Source organism: Bubalus bubalis, chromosome 5, assembly GCF_019923935.1.
Source record: "Bubalus bubalis isolate 160015118507 breed Murrah chromosome 5, NDDB_SH_1, whole genome shotgun sequence".
In the NCBI taxonomy this organism is placed as follows: domain Eukaryota; kingdom Metazoa; phylum Chordata; class Mammalia; order Artiodactyla; family Bovidae; genus Bubalus; species Bubalus bubalis.
The window spans coordinates 59,474,945-59,488,184 of NC_059161.1; the positions used below are offsets into that span (position 1 = coordinate 59,474,945).

General features: G+C 47.1%; 1 protein-coding gene across 5 annotated transcripts in view; it reads right to left on the reverse strand.

The window, feature by feature from the left end:
• Positions 1-12,992, reverse strand: part of TGFB2 (transforming growth factor beta 2) — a 95,390-nt gene extending 82,398 nt beyond the window's left edge. The window contains exon 1 of one of the 5 annotated variants that reach the window (XM_006076181.4): positions 11,172-12,156. In XM_006076181.4, coding sequence (XP_006076243.1) covers positions 11,172-11,517 — 346 coding nt within the window. In that variant the 5' untranslated portion in view covers positions 11,518-12,156. Of the gene's footprint in view, positions 1-11,171 lie in introns of all 5 variants that reach the window. The other 4 variants (XM_006076182.4, XM_006076183.4, XM_044943180.2 and 1 more) reach the window with 4 other exon arrangements.
• Between the last annotated feature and the right edge of the window lie 248 nt (positions 12,993-13,240).

Genomic DNA, 13,240 nt, shown 5'->3' on the forward strand with positions numbered 1-13,240 from the left:
GAGCCAAGGTCAGAGTCACAACATTTTTCTTTTTCCTCCTTGAGACTGGAAAGATGCTACAGTGCTTCCTGAAACTAACATCTCCAAAAAAGCAGCCCCCGAGTGTTACTAGGGCTCATGGTTGCCTCGTGACCCTCCTTTCCAAAACACCATGTCTCTTCCTCAGGAACGTCCTGCTTCCTAATGACCCATGTGGAGGCTGCGAGGAAGGCCTGAAGGAAGAGCCACACTCTCTCTGTGGACAGAGATGCGTGCCACATGCCAGTGTGAGAGCAAACAGCTGCCTGAGGAGGCTGGAAATGCATCCGAACTATTTCCAGAAGGTCTGGGCTTTGCAACATTCAGAAAGCATTTTCCATTTGCTTTAAGTTCCTCAAGTTGTTGTGATTAAAGGGGACATCTAAGCCCCACATTTCTGGCTTATCAGGCAGAACCAAGTCCAAAGGCTCATTTCTGAGAAGGAGGGGATGGGGTTGGTCCACAGAGAAGAGCTTGTGGGCACCAGAAGGCATTCCCCTCCTTCTAACAGCTCCTGCTGCTCTGCTTAGTTGCTCAGTCGTGTCCACCTCTGTGTGACCCTATGGACTGTAGCCCACCAGGCTCCTCTGTCCATGGAATTCTCCAGGCAAGAATACTGGAGTGGGTTGACATGCCCTCCTCCAGGGGACCTTCCCAACCCAGGGATCTTCCCAACCCAGGGTCTCCTGCATTGCAGGCAGATTCTTTACCACTGAGTCACAGGGAAGCCCCCTAACAGATCCTAAGCCCAGTAAACTTGGTTCCCTTGGGACAGCGGCGTCCTCTCACACCAATGAAGTGGTTTTACTCGGTTGCTCCAGGAAAGCCAGGATGCTGCATCACTCAGAGAGCATCTTACTCTATTGACAGCTGCTCCTGCCCGAGTGTGGCCTGTCCTCTCGGACAACACCTCCTCAGTTTTCATTTCCTCCTCAAACCCTTTGCAGCAACTTCTCACCACCCTCTCCCCTTCTTCCCACACGTCCTCCTCTGGGAGACTTCTACCCTGTAATGGCATTTTATTGCTGAAGTCTGTTGCTAAATGAATTAGCAAAAACCGACTTCCCCAGCAGTCGGTGGTTAAGACTTTGCCTTCTAACGCACAGGTTGTGGGTTAGGTCCCTGTTCAAAGAGCTAAGATCTCACATGCCTCGTGGCCAAAAATCCAGAATTTAGGGGAAAAAAAAGAAGTAATACTGTAACCAATTCAATAAAACCTTTAAAAATGGTCTGCATTTTTTTTAAAAAGTCTTTAAAAATGTTAGAAAATAATAATTAATAAATAAATAAATTGCCTGGCAGTGAAGAAACCGCTGTGGCTGGTTCCTGATCATGAACGTGAGATGAGGTCCAAACATCCTGGCTACCTTCTCAACATAGCCTCTCACCAGGGGAGGCAATGAGACAAGGGACCTGGGAGAAGGGGCCGAGCGTGGCCCAGAGACAAGTTGCCCAGAAGCCCCTTCAGCATGTCAGCCTTTTATGAACAACATCCTCCCTCATCCAACCCCAACCTTTGTTGGATTTCAGCCTTTAGGGCCCAGAAAGATAAAGAGGCGAGTATTATGTAACTCATATGCATATTCAGAGAGATCAGTTAAAATCATTTCAAAAAAAATTCCCCTAGAAATGTACAGGCCCTTGCAACACCCTGAGATGTCAATAAATAAATAAATAAATAAACCCTGATATTAATGCACTGAGCATGCCTAGCAAGACACTCCAGCTGGGAGGAATCCAGGATGCAGATCTCCTGTGCCAGAGGTGGCTATTGCCAGTCAGAGGCTCTGAAAGTTTACTAAATAGAAACGTTTCCTGAGGGCAGATATCATGCCCCCTCTTAATTTTATTTTCAATGTGTTTCTAGGACAGAGCGCTCTGCTATATACACATGGACTGCTACTCTTGCAATCCACAAACATGACTTCCCTGATGCTAGGTGTTTTTCATATTTTAATACCTCTAAAATCCCAATGCACTCTTAGAAACAATGGCATGTTACAATTAATGAGAGCTCTAAGTGGCATATGAAATTACAGACTGTCGCTTCAGGCGTGTCTGACTCTGTGACCCCAAGGACTGTAGCCTGCCAGGCTCCTCTGTCCATGGGATTTTCAAGAATACTGGAGTGGGTTGCCATTTCCTACTCCAGGGGATCTTCTCAACCCAGGGATCCATATGAAATTATGGTGCATTGTGAAATCAGTGGTGTTTGAGATTCAATGCATAATAACTGCCTGCAAAGCAAGCCTATTAAGTGCCAGAAGTAGCTACACTGGGAATTTCTTTGCACATCATCACCCATCCTCCACGATCCTAGGGGGCAGGGCACATCTTCATCATGACAAGTGAACAAACTGAGATCAACTTAAGTGCCAGGGCTGTAGACCCGCCACCAAGCTACGGATGGCAGAGCCAAGATCTGAATTCAGCAGTGTGTGTTAAGTCGCTTCAGTTTTATCAGACTCTTTGCGCCCCCATGGACTGTAGGCTGCCAGGCTCCTCTGTCCATGGAATTCTTCAGGCAAGAATACTGGAGTAGGTTGCCATTTCCTCCTCCAGGGGATCTTCCCGACCCAGGGATCAAACCCAAGTCCACGTCTCCTGCACTGGCAGACAGGTTCTTTACCACTAGAGCCACCTGGGAAACCCCTCAGCAGGAAGCAACGGAAATGTCCCTGAGGCAGTTTGAATAACTTGCACTGAGACAGCCAGGTGGCTCACCCAGACAAGACCACGTTTTAACAACTTCCATCGGCCTAGAGTAGGGCTGCTTGTCTTTGAAGCTCCCTTTTCCCTTTCCACCTCTGAGACTGTTCTGGTGCAATTCCCTTTTACTTATTCTCTTTCTTTTACTTATTGGGTCTGTCTGGCTCTCAAGCCTGTGCTCATTAGACAACACCATCCTGCCTTACCCAATCCATTTTCAAGAGACAAGATGAATCTCCTATCAATCACATTTAGAAAAGTTTTGCAAAGAAAATGATGGCAGTTCAAGATGAAGACCAGGAGACTAGAAAGATCACAAGATTTGTATCAACTACCTGCAGAGATAAAAGCAGAATATGTTAAAGACAAGAAAAAAGACCCAGGGCTGTAGAAAAGGATTCAAAAATATAGTGCCTTCTGGAGGGGAAGAATGCAGAGCTTCTAGGAATAGAATTCCTGACAGGAGAGGAAAGTCACCACCCTTTCAGGGATGTTCTACGTCAGTTTTCAAGAGGGCAGGAAAAGTCATGCTCTCTGTTTCCTGATCTCTATTTAGGGCTTCTATTACTTATGCCTGACTTCCCTGGCGGCTCAGATGGTAAAGCGTCTGTCTACAATGCAGGAGACCTGAGTTCAATCCCTGGGTTAGGAAAATCCCCTGGAGAAGGAAATGGCAATCCACTCCAAGACTATTGCCTGGAAAATCCCATGGACAGAGGAGCCTGGTAGGCTACAGTCCATGGGGTCGCAAAGAGTCAGACACAACTGAGCAACTTCACTCGCTATTACTTATACCTAAAAGCCTGACTTTCAATAAGACATCGCTGATAGAAATAGTTATAGCCATGTCCTCAGATGTTGCAGGGAAAATACTCGTACGGACTATACAGGGTTACTTGTGAGAATGAAGTAAGTGCACACATATGAAATATTTAAAACTATGCTTGGCACATAGTGTGTACCCGCTGAGGATTAGCTTTCATCATCATCATTATCACCAGCATTTTCATTCTTATCTGCAAAATTGGAAACAGGAACTGGGTGGTTCTGAAAGGCCTGGTATTGCCTTTAGCATAGGAACAAGATCCATCAGGCATGGTTTCCCTGATAACAGAGGTAAGATTTCCATCTGTCCACATCTCCTGGTCTTTCAACTATGCTTTCAACTCATAGATCTTTCTTCTGGTGACTTAGTCTTATTCTCTAAAGGGAAACCCTCATTCATTTATTAAATATTGGTTGAGCAAAAACAATAAGCTGTAAGAACATAGCTAAGTCCAAGTGGGTTCTTGTTCTGAGGTAGGTCACCAACCAATGAAGACAGGTCAGGACACAGCTAGATTTTACCTACAGCAAAAGAAAAGAGGCTGAGACAGAGATGAGTATCAGTACTGTGAGAGTGCAGACAGAGGAAGAGCTAATTAAATATGACGAGGACCATCAAAGAAGGTTTCATAAGGAGATGGCACTCACTTAACCTCAAAGGATTCTTAAAGGTGTTAAAAGATGGCTCTCTAAGTGGAAGAAACAGCATAAACAAAGGCCTAACGGCAGGAAAATAAATGGCCCCTTTGGGTAAAGGCAAAGAGAGTGATCTGGCTGGAGTGTAGTTATCATGGGAGGATTTAGTTGGGGGTGGGATGCTGAGCAAGGAGGAGGGACCAGACCCTGAAAGGTCTTGGATGTTATCTAAGATATCTGAGATCTTATCTACAAAGCCAAAATTCTCAAGGCCTTCCTATATTAGGATTAGACAGTGATGGGCCTGCTAGATTACCAGCCCTGCCAGTCTCTGTTCCCACCCTCTTAGATGCCAAAAATCACCTAAGGACCTATCCGAGTGAGCCATGGAAACAGATCCTCTGAGGGAAAGTTACAAAGAAATGAATGAGATGGAGGTCCTGAGACATCCTGGGCTGGTGGGAGTGGTCCCCAGAGCGTTACTTTTAATCACATCAGAACACCTCTAAAATATCTTTTTAATATCTCATAACCAGTGGCATGTTATAGTCAATTGTCAGTGATGTTTCTTTCTTCAGGGCACATAAAAAAAGGGTTCACTTTAAAATCAATGGTCTTTGGGAATCAGTGATTAATAGGTACCCTGCAAGGAAGGTCCACTAAGTGCCAGAGGTAGGGTTTGGGACTTCTTTACACAGGTCATGGTCAGTCTTTTGCAACCCTAGGAAGCCGGCATCTTATTCATCTTTACAAATGAAGAAACATAGGCATGAGTCAACGAAGTTCCCCACCCTACACACAGGTATTCCAGAAGAGAGAACAGGAAGGCAATCTAGAGCCTGTGGGGAAGAGGTCAATGGGGAGAGTTTATGAAGAGTTGAGGCCACCAAGCCCATCTGGCAGTAAGGTGGTGGTCACAGCACAGAACTGTTCTAACCTACCGGAGGTTAGAAAAGAAACAAAACCGGTGACAACCACCGAAACCGACTTGTGGTTGCAGCGTGACTCGAATTTCTCTCAAACACAGGATGGAAGCAAGCTCTGCAGTCTAAACAAACCCATCAAAGAGTCCCTAGCATGTGATTAAAGTGAAACTACCTGGAAGACACTGAATTCCTAGGTCAACAACTATCCTTGTTTAAAGAATAGTAAAAGACAAAGCACACCATATGGTTTCAAAATGACAGTGGAAACTTTTGTTTATCTAGGCCAGAGGCACGTTTCATCAAGCTATTCAGCATGGGCAGAGTAGACCCACCCTTCGGCAGACAGGGAGAATGAGCACATTTGGGAAACCCACACCCTCTCTCCAGGGTCCCTCAGGACCGGAGGTGCTGCAAGAGGAGGGCTGAGCAGGACCGGAAGTGCTCCATGAGGAGGGCTGAGGGAGCTGCAGCCAGAGCTCTTCCCCGCCCTGCTCACCTTAATACTGGGCTTCCCAGGGGGCGCTAGTGGCCAAGAATCCCCTGCCAATGCAGGAGACATATAAGATGAAGGTTCGATTCCGGGGTCCAGAAGATTCCCCTGGAGAAGGCAATGGCAACCCACTCCAGTATTCTTGCCTGGGAAACGCTATGGACAGAAGAACCTGGAGGGCTACAATCCATGGGGTTATAAAGGGTCAGACACGTGCGCGCGCGCATACACACACTCACCCACACCCCTTAATACTGAACTTGTAAAGGGGTGGGTGGGACCAGGGAGGGAGAAGGATCCCCCAGTCCCACCTTGGTGGTCGGCTTGCACATCTCCCTCAGAGGCAGTCTCCTCCACTCTTCTTCCCTAACCTTCGAAAAATGCAGCCTGAAATGTGTTGTAATCTCTGGGCAAAGGCCTAGCAGTCGGTGACCTCCTCTGTTCTAACCCAGATTTGATATGGGATCAACAGTGAGTCATTAGCCCTTTTTTCACATCTCAGTTTCCTCTAGGAAACAGAATCTGTCATTCTTTCATATCTTTTTATATGAAAGAGGCTGTGCCTGGGTTACATCAACTTTTCACTAGGGAGAAGACAGCATTCAAAAAGTGCAGTTCCTTGAGTAGACCCCAGGGGTCGCTGTGGAGACACAGGCGGCTCCCGGAGCCTCTGCCAGGTCAGCGGGTCCCCACCTACTCTTCAAGCTTGACAAAGCCCAGCCTCCATCCGGTTGGTAGGGACTCCTCAGAAGAGGAGAGCGGCCTCCCTTGGCAACAAAGACGCCCAACTGCTTCAGTTATAACCAGTATATTTCTTTGAGGGTTTTTCCCAGACTTTGAAAAGTAAAAGAAAAGAGGAAACCCTGGAAGAGAAGAACGTGGCCTAAGTTAAATGTGACCACAATTAGGCACTCGAGTTAGTACAAGCAATGATGCAATTCAGTACAAGTGGGAGAATTAAAACTTGGTCTGCTGTGTATTAATAACTCAGTCATTGGGGAAGTCTAGGGAAGAGGTTCAAGTCTGTCTTTGATCTCTGTGTCTCTTTTTCACGCATCCACACACACAGAATCTTCAAAAATGAAATCCCTATCACTTGGCTGTACACCTGAAACTAACACAATATTATAAATCAACTATAGTTCAATAAAAAGAAAAATAATCCCTGACTGTCCAGCAAAAATACTACTATATTCTAGCAATTGCTAGTATTTTCCTTCATTGGTTGACAGTTCAGCCATGTACTGGAGAAGGAAATGGTAACCCACTCCAGTATTCTTGCCTGGAGAATCCCATGGACAGAGGAGCCTGGTGGGCTACAGTCCATGGGGTCGCAAGAGTCAGACACGACTTAGTGACTAAACCACCACCACCAGCAATATATACACAGAAAAGATATACCCATGAATAGAGTGTTAAGTTGCACCCCTGCCCCAAACCATAGTGCTACTACTGTGTCCATTCTATGTTCCATGATTTCACTTGGCAATTTACAGGGGAAATAGAAAACGAGATTGCCTGGTATTAAATGTTTAGCATTTATGTGAGTCAATTACAAAAGAAACCTCATCATGATATCTCCTGCTGTACAGTTGAGTTTATCTAATTCAATATGACAGAATAAACCAACATGATTATTGACTTTCTTCCATTGTGTAGCTTGGAGATTCCACTCTTCCTGAACATGAGCTGCTTATTTTCCTTGCAAGGAAAATCCAAGATAATCCCACACTTCTTTTTTCTCTGTCCCGACTAACATCATACTGTTGCTGACTGAAGTTACAGATGGGTGGGGTGGCGCTACTGCTCAGGCTAAATGAATGGCAAGTTTTGATGCCTCTCATTGAAGCCCTTTAAGACCATCATAATATACTATATATCATACAAAAGAGTGAAATTCATGTTCCAACTTACTTAAGAAAACTTACTGATTATCTGTCTATTCCATGTTAATGTCCTTTTGAGCCTAAAGATGTTTTGTTTTTAGGTTATTACTTTGGAGGTGGTGCTACTGCAGAACTTAGCAATCCCAAATAAATTCCAGGGTTACCAGGCTTCTCCACATGGGAATTTCATAATTTTTTTTATTTAAGGGGGTTGGGAGTGGGAAGAGGACCTGTCCTGTGCATTCTAGAGTGGTTAAGAGCAATCCCTGGCCTCTCCATCCCCAGTCATGACATCCAAAAATGTCTCCAGACATTGCCAAACATTCCCTGAGGGTGGGAATAGCAAGAGCGGTAACATCACCACAATAAGAACCATGACACCTGCCTGAAATTTGTTACATGGGAAAGAGAGGAGAAAGAAAGAAAAAAAAAGTTTTGTCTCATCCTTTTTCCTTTTTTGACTGTCCAAGTGTCTACATATTTCAATTGTTAATCATTTGGATTCTTACTCCATTAAGTGGAATTACTCTTTCTAAATTTCTAAAGCCTATCTAGTACAGTGTCTTTGGAATAGATGTGCCTTGAGGTTCCAGTGGATTGTCAAAGGATGAGAAGTCTGCTAATTCCCACTGGGAAAAGTGTGGGTAAACCTAAAACTCCACTTTGAGCCTTAAACTAACAGCATGTGAAAAGATCAATACGAATAAATTCAAAACTAATCAGACCCCTTCTTCCAATGTTGACACAGTATTATTTATAACCCATACATACCTTCTTGACTAAAATTCATCCTAGGAGATTGGCACCTGGCCAGTTCTATTCATATTTACTGTATTTATATAGTACACTGGTCCAAGGATAATATTTAAGACAAAATATGCTTCAAGGCATATACAATATCTCTTATATTTTTACTTTTAAAACTCCACATTGTTAAAAATATTCGTCTGAACTGTATAAAATGTCCTGCAAAGGACTATCAAGAATCTGTAATGATATATAGCTCATTGAGTATAATTAGAGCATATTTGTAATATTTGAGTTGAAGTCACTCCCTGAACTCTAATAAGTTGGTGGTAAAAAATGAACCAGTGATCTTTCCCATGCCTCCATCCCTGGGGCTCGTGACCCTCCTCGGATTTCCTTTGAGAAATGACAGGCACACTCCCTCCCCACAGCAGCTTCAGAGAGGACCAAGTTAAAAGTTGGGTGGAACGGTCCTAAAGAGGGAGACTTGGTATATAAGCTAATGCTGTCCTTTCAATTTGCCCTTTAAAAAATATGGAGTGATTTTTTTTTCTTTTCTTCCTTTTTTTTTTTTTTGGAAGGGTTCTCTATATTCCAGTATAACTAGAAAGTGCTGGAAAATCAGTTAACCTACTTTCTATAAAATTATCCACAGTCTTAGCACAGTAGTATCAAATCTGCTATTAATAAGACTTTCTGCTCCTAAACTTCCTTTCAGACTTTAAGAAGCCTGCATTCTTTGTAGGAAAACTGATAGTGTATATTTTATCCTGTGCTGATCAGAGGTTTTCCATTTCTTTGTAGCTGGGAGTGGAAACAGAAGGGAATCCACACACCCATCTTTAATGCCAACCTCTGAAATCCTAATAATCTGAGAATTTTCCCAGTTTGGTGATGATTATGATCCCGGGTGGGATCATCTCAATTCTTCAGATTGAAGAGGGTTTGAAAGAATGAACCCTCTTGGGTAACTTGCTCTCTCCACACCTATATCAGGAAAAGATCAGACCTCCTCTGTGTTATGAAAATACCAGCAGTTCATTAAAGCTGTTGCAGGTAAACACTGAAGGGTTGGCTTGTTCTGATTCTACATAACTGCCTGCCTGCCCAAATTCCAGTAGAACGTCGCACGTGCTAGAGAAAGCAAACTGACTCAACTCCCTGTTGGATCTCAAAGATGTTGGACTAAATTACAATGAACTTTCTTTCCTAATATCCCCAGGGCTCCACCCCAAGTAGAAAGCTTTCCTTCCTCCCACCCCCCCTTACCCACCTCCCCCCGCCCCGCATCACGAAGATGGAGGGTATATTATCACCACTGTGGTGAATGGGGCCATAATTACAATAATAAAATCGACCCCCCTTGCCAGGATCTCCTATCTCAGCTCTGCTCTTAGACAAGAGATGATCCTGCAGCAAAACAGAGGTCGCCAGGAAGACTGGGGTTGTATACGTCAGCGATATTCTGAGACCATCAGATACAAGACACGGCAAGTCCCGGAACTACGACTTGTCAAACTAAATATAAATATTCAAAAAGAAAAGCACCTCTCTGCAATTAGAACCTCTAGGATAAAATTACCAAGATGGCCATATTATCTCTGTAGGCAAGACACAGAGACTTTGTGAAGGCAGCCAGAGAGTATATAGGGCATGAAAAGGGGCGGAGAGAAATGGGCAACCAATGAAAAGTGTATTTTCTTGGGATTTGGAATACGCAAAAGTTGGAGCTTTTTTCTTTCTTTCTTTCTTTTTCTTCTTCCTGGTATTTAACCCTCTCAGGTATCAATATATGCTTCTTCTTTGCTTTTTCTTTTTTTATTTTAAGAACTTGGAAATCATTCTAAGCTAACTGCCCTTTTCCCTTCCCCCCAAGGAACTCCAACAATAAATCATTTCACTTCCATGGCTACTGTATGCCAGCTGGTTTTGAGGACACTGCCCTCAGAGAAGCCAGTTTAAAAAAAAAAAAAAAAATCGGCTGTCTTCTACGCTGAGATTCAGGAATGCAACGAAGTGACTGCAGGAAGCCTATGAAAGGGCAGGGAACACCGGGCTCCTGAGTGAGAAAGATAAACGATAAACGCCTAAGAAAAAGGATTTGCTACACCGGCGATTTTAAGAAGGCAGGTTTGAGAGGATTCTGGAAAAAAAAAAAAAAAAAAATGAAGAAAAAACTCTTTTAAACGTAGCCAGAAACGAAACTGTCCTCTCTACCATTCCAGGTGAAATCAAAAGGGGACGTGGTTACAAGATCTCGCCTTGGCGGGGACGGGGAGATGTAAACACCCCGTCGAGGTCAGAGATTCACGAATTGAGGGGCTGGAGGTAGGTTTTTGGAGGGGTCGCCAGATCGGGTTTCGTCTTGGCGATGCTGACGTTTTTCGGGGAGTTAGAGACAATAGGGAAGGCTTGCAGAATCAGCTGATAGGTCGGCACGGAATGGGGCGCCTTCCGGTGAGGCTCGTTTTGAGCCACTTTTTTTTTTTTTTTTTTTTTAACCCTTCGTGCCCCAGTTCGGCGGGCTCCAGGCCAATCGGAGCAAAGAAAACAAACCCACCGAGGTTTCCCGGTTTAACTCGGCCCCGGGGAGTGCCTGGAGTTTGACAGAGGAGGGCTGACTCCTAGCCGGTGGCCGAGTCGAGAATTCCAGGGAAGAGGGAAAAAAAGAGAGAGAGAATAACGCCTTATAAAGGACGGGGGCGTTGTGGGGGAGAGGAAGAAATGGAGAAAATAAAGTCGCAATTCCACGTTTTAAAGCCTAATGTTCTCAAGCACACAACTGGCAAGGAGGTGGGTGGGACGGAGGACCGGAGAAGGGGAAGGAGCGAGCCGGGGACCCCAGAGGGCAGGGCTATCCCTGGAGTGGCTGCGGTTCTGGAAGCCTCGGGCAGCGCTAAGCCCCGGGGAATGGAAGCGAAGAGCGGTACTTACTTTCCGAGGGTAAGAAGGACGGCATGTCTATTTTGTAAACCTCCTTGGCGTAGTATTCCTCGTCGCTCCGCTCGCGCTCGCAGGCGGCCGCCCTCCGGCTCGCCTTCTCCTGGAGCAAGTCCCTGGTGCTGTTGTAGATGGAGATCACCTCCGGGGGGACCTCCTCGGGTTCGGGGTAGTCTTCTGGGGGGCTGGTGAGCTTCAGCTTGCTCAGGATCTGCCCGCGGATCGCCTCGATCCTCTTGCGCATGAACTGGTCCATGTCGAGCGTGCTGCAGGTAGACAGGCTGAGCGCGACCGTGACCAGATGCAGGAGCAGAAACGCGCTCAGCACACAGTAGTGCATTTTTTTAAAGGTGGAAAAAAAAATTTTTTTTTCTTTTAAGTAAAAAGTAAGGAAAAAAAAAAAAAAAAACCCTAGCAACTCTCAAAGTACAGATCAGGTAGTTTTTTTTAATGCGAAACTTTTGCAAACAATCGAGAGTCAATGTCCGAGAGAAAAAGGTATCTTGCTTGAATTCCTTTCAAAAGAAAAGGCAACGTCGTTCCCCAAGTGGAAATATTAATACACGACGGGCAGGGGGAACCTGCACTTGAGGGAGTCGGCAAAAGTTTTCTTGGAGCGACGAGATGGAGGGGAGGGGGGGCGGAAAAAAGAGACGAGTGGCTATTAGGCAGAAATAAATTTAGCAGGAGGAAACGGAGTTCAGTGTGTCAGTTTCGGGTGCGGAGTGGCGAATCTGAACTCGGCTCCTCCGGCCAAAAGGGAAGAGATGAAAAGGTCCCGGGGCTGGCAGCAGGCGCGCCGGCGGGAGGGGCGCGGGCCGCGCTGTCAGGGGGGCGGCCGAGGCCGGCCGGCTCCAATTTATATATTTCAAGAAGGAGCGGCGCGGCGCGGCCCTGCCTTCCACTGCAGCGCTGAGAGCAGGAGCGGCAGCAGCTCCGGAGCGGAGGAGCGCACACGTGTGTGAGTGTATGTGTGAGTGTGCGTGTGTGTGTGGTGTGAGTGTGGGCGCGCGCGCGCCCGGGTGCGCGCGCTGGGGGCGAGCCCGGCCCGCGGCGGGGAGGCGGGAGAGCTTCGCTCGGCGCCCGGGACTCGGCCGGGTCCGGCGCGGGCCGCAGAGGCCGCGCAGGGAGGCGGCGAGGATCCTGCTCCCGGAGCTGCGCGCGGGGGCCGACACCCCGGCCGGCGCGCCGACCCGCCCGCTCACTCCACGTTGCCGCCGCTGGCGAACGCGTCCGGCCTCCAGCTCCCTCCTTCTGCTCCTCCTTCTGCTCTCGCTCCAAACGCCAACCCGGCAACAGGCGAGCGGCGGCCGCCGCCGTGGCTCTCGCCGCCGGCGGACCGCAGCGGCAGCCCTGCGACGCGCCGGCGGGGGAGTTTTATTCCTAGCGGGGTGGCGAAGGGGTTCCCTCGGACTCCCACCCCGACCCACCCTCGCCTGGTTTCTCTCCCACGTGGGCTTTTCTCGCTTAGGGCAGCAGGCACTTGGCAGCCCGCAGAAGGTCCTCTCCTGCTTTCTCCTTTCTGCAGCCGGACAGCCCCCTCGGTTTGCTCCCGAATGGCTCCCTAGACCGTTATCCTAGCTCTCCATCCCTCTCCCAGGGCCTCCTTCACTTGCGCTCTCTCCCTTCCCGGTGTGTCGCTTCCTTTCTACCTCTCTTTCTCTCGGTCCTTCTATATCTCTCTGGCTGACCTCTCTCTCTCTCTCTCTCCCTGTCTCTGTCTCTCTCTTCGGGAGCTTCTGGAGCTCCCCTCAGAGCGAACCTTCTGCTGGCAGCAGATAACATCACGATCCTGCCAGGGAGGAGAGATTTATAAGTTCTCCCCGAACCACGTGTTTGCCTTCAACAAAGTGACGTGCTAGGATTACAGTCAGGAGTCCTCTCGTTTACTTAGACCACGAGCTCTCCCTGAACCGTTGAGGGGGTGTGGAAATGAGGGTGGCTGAGAGGCAGGGAGAGAGGAGGTGCAGTGTGCGCCCTGACAGAAGTGATTTATGGTATTTACTTTATATAGTCATTTTGGACCCGTCTGGTGAAGGACAGGCGACCAAGCCTCCCATTTT